The sequence below is a fragment of the Salvia hispanica genome, chromosome 4 (genome assembly GCF_023119035.1).
Source record: "Salvia hispanica cultivar TCC Black 2014 chromosome 4, UniMelb_Shisp_WGS_1.0, whole genome shotgun sequence".
NCBI classification, from domain to species: domain Eukaryota; kingdom Viridiplantae; phylum Streptophyta; class Magnoliopsida; order Lamiales; family Lamiaceae; genus Salvia; species Salvia hispanica.
Window position 1 is genome coordinate 16,174,129 of NC_062968.1, and position 10,858 is coordinate 16,184,986.

Sequence of the window (10,858 nt, forward strand, 5' to 3'; positions counted from 1 at the left end):
AGTTTCTCATCTACTTGGGATGCTTGAACCGGACATTAGTTAGAGTTGATGCATATTACCAACTGAGATGTGTTTATCGTAAACCCTAATTAAAATGTTCTCATCAAATAATGCATGTTAGTGTATTTGTGTAAACAAGAACTCAACACACACATCAGTTTATTTTGAAAGAAAAAAAAGAAGCATAATATGTAATATGGATCCATAGATGAATTCAGAAATAAAACATGCACTTCAGATGCTCAAACTTTTCAAGCCCGTTATCAAAGAATCAGTCTCCACAAGCAACATAGTCGGCCATATACAAATCGGGTTTTTGAAACTGAATCCCCTAACCTTCTTCATCATTGTTTTCAAAACAGCGCTAACAATAACAAAAAGGGGGTTAAGAACGAACTTGAATACGTTTCCCTGCTGGGGTCATCCCCCAATAAACCCCTCCTTCTGTACTGCCGGGCCCAAACTTATGTCAAACAACTCACATCGAATTGGCATCTCATCTCTAAAAAGGGTTCTTCAAGACATAATCTGTGTATAACTCATATATATGTTTCAACAGTTCTCCATATCTGGTTCAGGCTCACAAACCACAAAGAATTTAGTACCTAATTCATGACATCAAATGAGAAAATATCAAGTTATCAACCCCAAAAAGTTTCAAAATCACTAGGCAGTATAAAAGGGGGCGGTGACAAGATGTATAAAATTGCTTTTTGTGTAATTGGCAGTCCTAACAAAAAAAGGAGCAATCAAAAAAACACATGCAAACCTACCACACCTCCAGGTTCAAGACCTTTTCTACCTAGATTTTTTTTAAAAAGTAGTAACAAATTTTATCAGTTTACTGCTAGACTAGCAAAAGGGCAGACAAAAAAAAAGCAGCCAGTACATGACTCCAGGCAGACCATTTATTTGGTTACCCAAAATTAATTTCCCCTCACATGGTAAAAGCTTTTACATCCTTAAACTCAACTTCAACATAGATGATAATTAAAAATATAATGCAAAAAGCGTATTTAATTTGGGTCTCAACTGCGCGTGCAGCCATGCACTGGTGCTCTTCCAAGATGAGGCATAAAACAAAGGGTGTAACAAACAGTCAACCGGTATTTTAAACTCAAGCGATCATTGTTTATTGATACATCCCACATCGGTTTCACCAAAGTGTGGAATAGCATATAATAGGGAGTCAACCCTTTTTTGACCATGGTTTGGGGTTAAGTTAGGGGTTCCTATCTTTTTTTATAATTTTCAAACAACCCAAAAAGGGGTACCCCTAGGTGTGACCAAAGGGGGGCCACCAAAAAATGTGGCCCCAAGGAAAAAGGGGAGCAAAGGGGGTGGTGGGCCCCTGGCTTTGGGTTTGCCACCCGGTTGGCCCCCGGGCGTCCGGTTTAAAGAGGGATGGATTGATACGATCCCCATCGGTTTCACCGAAAGTGTGGAAAAGATATAATAGGGAGTCAACCCTTTTCCTTTGACCATGGTTTTGGTTTAAGTTAGGGGTTCCCATCTTATATGCTTATCATTTATCAGTCAAGCTCGAGCATTAAGTAATGAGCATTCAAATCTCACACAATTATTCAAGCTTAATGGAGCCTAAACGAAATTTCTAAGTTTTGATTTAAATTTAAATACTTGTCATCTTTTAAAATTATGAGTAATAATATATCTGTGCACCATAAATTGATGCATGAATCATGCCAGGAAGCAATCTATATTAGTTAATCACCAGAATGGTGAATCCTCGTCATGTTCCCAACTTCTAAACAATCTCAAATGATATTGACAAACTGTTCAATAAGGCATATGGCAGTGTTGCAATTATCTGATTTAAAGTACATGTTCAACCAGACAACAACCAATGCTGAGTGTTGACACACCAGGTCTCCTCTAGGTGGCTCTGACTTTTGTTCATCATCATTTTCCCTAAAAAAGATAGTATCTAGGAATAGGACAAGAATAAAATATTGTCCTGATATCTGATAGGGCAAGCATATGCAATATGATTATCCTGAAGATTTAGTATATAAAATTTTTCCTTTCTTAGCCAAAAATTATTTAGACATTTCCTTAGGCCTCGATGCAAGCAAACTAACTAGCATGGTCCTACTTTATGCTGATTCTTTAATACTAAAGCATAAATGTAACAAGACATGGTTATTTACCTCCAGTGATAGCTACCGGCAACTCTAATAAGAATTATACATGTGTCAGTGAAATGAAATCCTCACTTCCAGGGAAACATGTATGTCTATCTATTAGTTGAGCAATGAGTGTATGCATATATGCATCAACATAAGTATCTAGTTACTTCTTTACTCTAGGAACTAACACTCATGAAATCTGAAAAAAGGAGCACTACATCCAATTTTTCTGGCTACAGAAATCAGAATAGCCTTGAATCAAAAGCAAGCACATAAATTAATTTAATACTACAAGAGGTGAGCAAGAAAACATGAGGATAAGCTATAAAATTTGTGGGATAAATGCAGGTTCTCATCACATTTTGCAAAATGACAACCTAGCGTTTGGAAGAAGATTTAGAGCGAATAAATTTTACCAACAGATCATGTATATCAGTGGCCACGAAATGACTGACAACTTAAGCCCAATATGAGGAAACAAAGAGAAGTTAAGAGCTAAAGATCAAAAGCAGAGCACAATGGAGCATCCTACCAACCATTTCCCTTCCGAACATCCTCCTTTTTAAGTGTGCTTTACGTACAAGGCTTATGAACACTAACTCATTTGTTAGGAACGATTTGCTTTAGTTGCAGAATGCAGATCATAAACACTATGGAAATTGAAGATGAATAAGATTATTTTTTCCAAGACCTCTGATTCTACCCTCTGCAGCAGAAGAAATTTAAATCAGTTCTGTAAGAAACCTATCCAGCTCTAGCACTAGAGCTGAAATCACACCCCCTTCCCCCAGCCCGAACTCCACATTCACATTCAATCAACAGCATAGGAAGACAGGGAAGCAATTTAAGAAAAAATAGTAGTATAAATAAATACTAGTGGTGAACAACACGGAAATCTTCTAACCAGTAAGAGACTGAAAACAGTGAAGATCGAAGGTATCAGCCTGAAGAAGCTCGATTCCAAAGCAGCCGGAAACGGGAGAGAGCTGCTGCGAGATGGCGTGCATAGAGTGCCACAGACTCGCTAACCTCAAACTGTCGTTTGTATCCATTCTTCCCGCCGATCCATAATCCTACATTCAGGAATTAGATTTATCTCTTGAATTCCAAAACATCGAACACAGAAGATTCAGAAGAAGACGTAGGAGGGGGAAAATAGGGATTTTACCTTATAGAAAATGAGACCCCAGATTTATTGATGACGTAGAGGCTGTAAATCGCTGCCATGGATTTAATCTGTTACTCTGAGGTTTATGAGCTACCAAGGCTTCCGATTTCACGATCTGCAACCTTCCCTGATTAATTCCATGAATTTTTGCATAGGTTTAGCCCTGAAGATCGCAAAACTAAATTAAAATCTAATTTCAGAAATTCCTATGATAAAAGATTGGGTTCCGAAATTTATAGTTTTAAAAATTACGAATTCGTTCATCAAATTTTATGCTTTGTTTGGCAATTTTTCTTTTGATTAACATTTTTGTTTAACAGTGTTTAGAGACTTTATTTAAAAAAACCGATAATTTTACCAAGTGGGTAAACGGTTTTCGATTAATCAAGAATCAAATTGAAACGGTCAGTTATCGGTTAACCGATAACTGGCATTACTGTTATCGGTTGTGCCGTTATACGTTTTTTCTAAATGGTTATCGGTTATACGAAACACGTCGTTATAACCGATAACAATTAAATTCAATTTTTATTTCAATTATATGTTTATTTAATAATAGAAGAAATTATAATTTACTTTGAACTTTGTCACAATGGAAGACTCGTAATTTATATCTAAATTTTGTCAAAGTCTCAGTATGTAATGTCAAAGTCAAGTATCTAAACATTATTTTAAAAATAAGATCTCTTAAAGTAAATAAAGTGCTTAAAAACTAGATGTTAAAACTAGTATAAACCAATTCGGTTGATTCGGTTATAATCGATAGCAGGCCGGTTCTAACCTAGTCGGTTAATTAAGTAACCGAACCAAGATCGGTCGGTTCCGTTTAGTTTTTTGATGGAATTTTGGGGTCGGTTAACGAGCATGTCGGTTCGGTTATTAACCCAACCGACCAGAATACCCACCCCTAGTCTTGACCATCGTATCTTATTTGACGATCATATAAATTGATAGACAATATGATTTGGATCGAATTAAGTACAAAAACAGATCTTATCAAAACATTAATTTCTGATTCTATACAAAATCATTTGTCATAAGTAGTGGCACGAAGACAACAAAAGGTTCTAAATTGAATTATAAACACATACTCCCCCGTCTACTATTGGAAGTCCCGTTTATTGGTGGCACGAGTTTTAAAAAAGGTTAAGAAAAGTGGATGGAAAAAAATTAGTGGAATAATGGTCCCACTTGTATATATATTAGTTTTAAATGAGTTAATAGAAGGTGGTACCTATTACAATTTATGATAAAGTGAGCAGGACTCCATCGCGGACGGATAAAATATAATAAGAATCACATTCGACAGAGGAAGAAAGGTAAGACAGGTGAAAGAATGATCCAACATAGCCTTCCCATTACAAATCACCATCACCATTTTTCTCAACTCTCACATTATGAAGCTATATTGCCATTCACTATATGTCATCCTCAAAAGGTATCTGAAAACTCCGGCCAAAACTCAGCAGAAATGGAATTAGATTGGATGAAAATTGACTGATTATATATTTTAAGAGAAGAAACTAACTGGTTTATTGAAAAATACTACTCCTAGTAAAAATGAGAAATGAGAGCATAGGCATCCCACATCGAAATTATATAAACTAGAGAGGGTGATGAAAGTGGTATAAGAGAGGCAATTAGGAAATTGAATTAAGTATGATTCTTCAGGCAATTTTTGAAAGGGATGTGATGAGTGATAAATGCTCGCAATCAAATATGCGAGATGGATGCCCGCTCCGCCTGTTACGACAATGATGCATTCTCATTCTCTTTCTTTTATTAAATTAAAAAATTATTTTTTATAAATTAATTTTTGACTATACGTTACTATCAAATTAAAACCAAATTTCACTAAAATTTGTACCTATAATTTTATATGGTACCTCAGTATACATTGTTAAGTTGGGTCACATTCAATTTATAGCGCCAATTCAAAATCAAGCCAAATCTCTACCCTAGATTTTAAAATGAGTGGATGAGATTAAATCTTACGAATCTCAATAAATAAATAGACAAAATATCAACAAAATGGTAATATCGTTATTATTATGTTATCATATGATAATTTTAGTGAATGTTTTTATATCAACATAGTGTATTACAAATATCAACAATATGACATAAGAATATCAACACTAGTACAGAAAATATCAACACATATTTATTGAGATTTTTACATGGTTTTATTGAGATTTTTTTATGTGTGTTGATAAAAATCTGATTATCGACATTTAAAGCTAAATAAAAAATATCAATTTATTAAATTCAGGCGATCGTGAACATATGCAAATTGAGATCCTAGTTGGAATCCTTATAAAATTATCTTTAATTTGATATATTTTTTGCGAAAAAGTAATTTAAATCGAGAGAGTTACGTAAATTTAAGTTTAAAGATGATTTTAATGAGAGGGAATTGACATTAATATCCTCTAATTTTATTTATTATTTTACTTAATTAAAAATATAATTAATGTGGCCTTATTTCAACTACTAGATTTTCTAATCTAATGGCTAAGATTTAGTTTTAGTTTGAGATTGCTAATTAGTTAGCGATTGATCACTCCCCTTGTTAAGTTTTCTCAACTAAATTTTATAGATTAATGGGAGAGTATGTTAATATTATTCATTTGGATTTTTCAATAGTGTTATTATTTATTCAAAATTAATTTAGTACATACAAAAACTTACCAAGCATATATATGCAATATGAGATTCATTCAGAATGCCTATAGTATTAATTGCAGAGTCCTAAAACTCAATTATACATACATACTATCTAGAATAACACTATCTACATATACTACTATAGTACTATATATGAAAAGTAACATGATCGCATGGGAAAAGGGTAGTCTCGAACAAGGTTGGAGCCAAAATGCATCCAAGCTTTCTTGTTTAAGACTGTTAAGAAAAAAAATAGAAAATGAGTGAGAAGATGCACTTGATTAATTAGGTGATGGATGGTAGGTACCTTGTTAGCAATGTTGTTAGAGAGCCAGTCGAGGCCCTCGTATAGGCCTTCTCCAGAGGTGGCGCACGCACTCTGGATATACCAATGGCGATCGCGAAAAGAGTGAAGCCCGAGCTTGTCAGTTATCTCAGCAGCATTCATAGCATTCGGAAGATCCTGTTTGTTAGCGAAAACTAGCACCACCGCATCCCGAAGCTCATCCTACATCACAAACCCTAACCCTAATTAATTCCTTATTCACTCCATCAAAAACTAGCTACTCATGTTTCTTTACCTCATTTAACATTCTATGCAGTTCATCCCTAGCCTCAATAACACGATCTCGATCGTTGCTATCAACCACGAAAATCAACCCTTGAGTGTTCTGGAAGTAATGCCTCCATAATGGTCGAATCTACCACAATATAATTACACATATATAATCAGAGCCATCAAACATAACCAACCATCAATCTTAAACACACCCACAATATAAATTAACAACACTATTGAAATGAGGTACAACTTATACCTTATCTTGACCACCAACATCCCAAACAGTGAAGCTTATGTTTTTGTATTCAACTGTCTCCACATTGAATCCTAAACAAAAGGTGATCACATCACACAACTAGTAAGGCCAAAGGCGGTTCACATCAATATATCTATGATCCACCCTAGAAATTAAAAGTAAAAATCTTTAAAGAGTACAATACCAACGAAATATACTTGATCTTTATCATCTAATTAATCAAAATAAGCTGTTGAATGATCTACTATAAAATATGAAATTCTTTCCATAACATAGAAATAGAAATATATATATGAAAGAAGCATACCAATTGTTGGAATTGTTGTGACGATTTCTCCCAACTTGAGTTTATACAATATGGTGGTCTTACCAGCAGCATCAAGACCTACCATAAGAATTCGCATCTCCTTCTTTGCAAACAGCCGGCTAAAAAGCTTCGTGAAGGATAACCCCATTTTCTCTACATATATACACCCATAAACTAATTGTAACCTTCATTTTTATACAACAAATTTAATCCCATGTCCATACAATTAATTAGAGCTTGTTTTCTACATTTGATTCATGGATATGACAACTAATTATTTCTCCAGGACATAAATATCTCAACAAATATTTAAAATAATTCATGCAATATTCAAACGAAATAGGGATTAGACCATGTATTGAAAAATACATGACTTACGTGAAAATTTGACCAAAGACTTCTTCATTTGGAATATGTTTGAGAAATAAGGAAATGGGTTTTGTCGATGTTATTGAAACAGCAAATTGTGATGTGATATGCGGGAATGGCATCCAAATTGTCGATGTTATAGAAACAGCAAATTGTGTAGCTTAGGGCCAAATTATCAACACAATAATAATGAGGAGGAGAAAAAGAAGAAGGCCACATAAAATCTATTTGTGGTTATATTTGATTTCGTGGAGATGAAGCTAATTTATTTTGGAATGAGGTTATTTTCCTAGCCAAGTCATAGAAATGTAGTATAACCCAACTAAAGATTGAGAAATATGGAAATGCTGCATTTGTTTGTTGTGTGAATGCGAGAATAGCGTTGGACATGCGGCTGCAAATACTGGATGAATGTGACACCAATAAAGAGTGGGTGGGTAGCAAAGATCGACACTAGAGGTAAAAGATATATACTTACAATATTAAGTTTTAATTTATTAATTTTGGACCGTTAATTAATTAAGACACATAAAATAATATAAGTTGACGGTTAATTAATTAAGACACATAAAAGAATCTAAGCTGACCATTAATTAATTAAGACAACAAGTTTGAACATCTCAAAAGTAATTAATTGGATTTGGAAAAAATTATATGTACAATTTCTCAGGTTAACAAGGCCGGATCTAAATGGACACTTCAAATGGACAACAAGTAACTATTGTTTGTGTGTGTTTTAGTTGCTCAAACACTTAATCCTTATTCTTATCTAGTAGGATTGTATTATAGACACCCCTACAGTTACATAATTGGTTTGAATGGAAGCGGAAACTGATAATCAAAGTAAATCTTCATTTAAGTCACCAAAAACCTGTTGAGAAAATGAGAAGCATTAAAGAAGAATAGAGTTCCAAGAAGCGTTAAAGAAGAATGGAGTTTCAAGATCAGAACATTTATCATTCCCGCCTTGTTCCAATAATAATGTAATTCCAAGAATACATTTATTGTAGGATCTCAAAGGTCACCAACATCCCTCTAAATACATGGGTGTTGAGTACTCCCTCCGTCCTCATAGTAGGCGAACTTTTGCACCTGATTTAAGAAATGAACGTGGGTGTGTTAAATAAATAGATAAAAAAGTAAGAAAGAGAAAAAGGTAGAGAGAATAAAGTAAAAAGTGAATAAAGTAGAGAGAATAAAGTAAGATAGAGTAAAGTAAGAAAATGAAAAAGTTACTATATATGGAAATGACTCAACTATGAGAACTTCCCAAAACTAAAAACGACTCAACTATGCAAGGAACGATAAGCCCCATTTAACTATCCAATTCAATACAATCGTATTTTTCCATTGTTTTCTTCTCTAAATATGTTGCCTGTACCATTTAACATGGTATTAGAGCGGGTTTGGACTCGATAAGGTATCATCATCGTCCGATACCTTTCTGGCCCTTTCCGTTTTTGTATGATCCGGTGTATGCTTTGGCAGTCACATATAGGAGCGGAGGAGATAAAATCCATGTGTATGATCTTCAGTTCAAAGCTACCACACTGAGACAAGGAAGCAGTTCATTAGAAGAAATATGGAGCCGGTTGGGAGAGAGATGGATTTCAATCAACCAAAAACAGACGAACCCAATGAAATATCCAGAGGATATGGAGATTCATGACAAATGCATACAAGATCAGAGAGTATGTCAGTTTCTACCCACAAAAAAATCCATCCAAGGGAAAGACGCATCTCCCTCTCGGGTGTTTGATTAAAATACGCATCTCCCTCTCGCGTGTTTGAACTCAAGCCGTTGCTTCTGCCTTCATTCACACAGTGACGAGAACTCATACTCAGCGCGACGCCTTCTGCTCCCAACGTCTCCAGCCGACGGAAATCAAAGTTAATCCGACATCTAGCTGCTCCAATTCATATTTAAAGTGGTGTTAGGTAATTTTTGACGATTATTTTCGATTATTATTGGTTTTGGTGTTCTGTGAGTGAGAGGGCAGACGCGGTGCGAGATGCTGATGCGTGTATCAGTGAAACACACATGAGGAAGATGCGTGTATCATTAAACATGCGAGATGCTGATGCGTGTTAAGAATTAAACACGCGAGCTCCTCTCGCGTTTTTCCCTTCGATGGAATATTTTTTTTAATGGGTACAAATGGCGGATACTACCTCCCAGGAGGTAGTTTTGTGGAAAAAAGCCGTGGTGAAGAAGACAAGTCAAAATTGGTGTGTTCCTACTGCCAATGGAAAAGACACATAAAAGATTCATGCTTTGAACTAATTGGATATCCAGATTGGTGGGAAGAGAAGCACGGGAAGCCGTCGCCGCCACCGCAAACACCCTGGAACCGTGGCGGGCACGCCGCTGTAGAAGTCGGAGGCGACGGAGGCAACGCCAGGCTGGGGGGCGTGCAGGCTGCTGGTGCTGTCCACCGGAGACGCCGCTGCTCAACCGGCGAACACAACCGGGGCAGCGAATTTCGTCGCCGGCGGAAATGGGAGTGTAATTCACGACTAGAGTGAAGAATTGATAGGGGAAGAAGCGGCGCCCATTCTAGGTAAATTAGGGTTAGGGGGCTCTTTTATTAGAGTCCCCCAAACCTTTGGGAAATTGCAGGTTTCACCCCACCAAAATTTGTAGCCTCAGTTACCCCCCAATATTTACCAGAAATTACAAGATGTACCACACCAAAATTTGCATCCTCAATTAGCCCCCAAACCTCCTGAAAATTCCATAATTACCCAAATTTCTCGCCAAAATCGATTTCAGCCCCTCGAGACGCTTGGAGTTGCGTGTGCAGTATCTAATGGCCATGAAAAAATGATAAATGGATTTTTGACTGTGGAGAAACCGATACCATAACTTATGATGCCTCAGACCTTACCAACCTTTAGAAACCTCAAAAATCTCATATCTAGATTGCCAATGGAGAATTTACAGTGGTTGAGGGGGCTGGAACTGTTAACATTTCACCTACTTTGCAATTATCGAATTGTCTCTATATTCCCTTCGGTCTCATAAGTTATTATCGATTAGTCATGTCACAAAAGAATTGAATTGTACGTTACTAATGCAGCCACAATTTTGTCAGTTGCAGGATATCCGTGTTAGAGTATGTATACTAGAAATCACGATTTCGAGTGATTGGATACTGCAAAACTCTATAATTTATTTTCTAATTAATGCAACAGAGATTTATTTTTGTCGTAATGTTGTTATGTTTTATATTTAATGGATGTTTATTGCATATTTAAATGTTAATCAACATAACAAAGTCTAATGTTTCCTTTGTTTTAAGAGAGATCCAAGGTTGTGGAAATGTCATTCACTGTAAGGTAACACTACGCTTCAGTTCTGAACAAAGAAAATAAGAATTTC

At 35.7% G+C, this 10,858-nt stretch overlaps 1 protein-coding gene and 1 pseudogene across 1 annotated transcript; both read right to left on the minus strand.

Moving 5' to 3' along the window:
• Positions 1–420: 420 nt before the first annotated feature.
• Positions 421–3,590, minus strand: LOC125220465 (annotated as a pseudogene).
• A 2,463-nt stretch (positions 3,591–6,053) lies between these two features.
• LOC125221650 (ADP-ribosylation factor 1-like) lies at positions 6,054–7,645 on the minus strand. Its single transcript, XM_048123832.1, has 6 exons — positions 7,486–7,645; positions 7,108–7,260; positions 6,801–6,871; positions 6,564–6,683; positions 6,290–6,490; positions 6,054–6,219 (listed from the first exon to the last, which is right to left on the minus strand). The coding sequence occupies exons 1-6, from the start codon at positions 7,511–7,513 to the stop codon at positions 6,214–6,216; spliced, it is 579 nt and encodes a 192-aa protein (XP_047979789.1). The 5' UTR covers positions 7,514–7,645; the 3' UTR covers positions 6,054–6,213.
• Between the last annotated feature and the right edge of the window lie 3,213 nt (positions 7,646–10,858).

Bases quoted from the DNA above. Each gene is read 5' to 3' on its own strand.
- LOC125221650 (XM_048123832.1), bottom strand. From the start codon at position 7,513: ATGAAGAAGTCTTTGGTCAAATTTTCAC. The intron at 6,872-7,107 runs GTATGCTTCTTT...CCTTTTGTTTAG, and splicing joins CACAACAATTCCAACAATTG to GATTCAATGTGGAGACAGTT. The intron at 6,491-6,563 runs GTAAAGAAACAT...TTTGTGATGTAG, and splicing joins TGCATAGAATGTTAAATGAG to GATGAGCTTCGGGATGCGGT.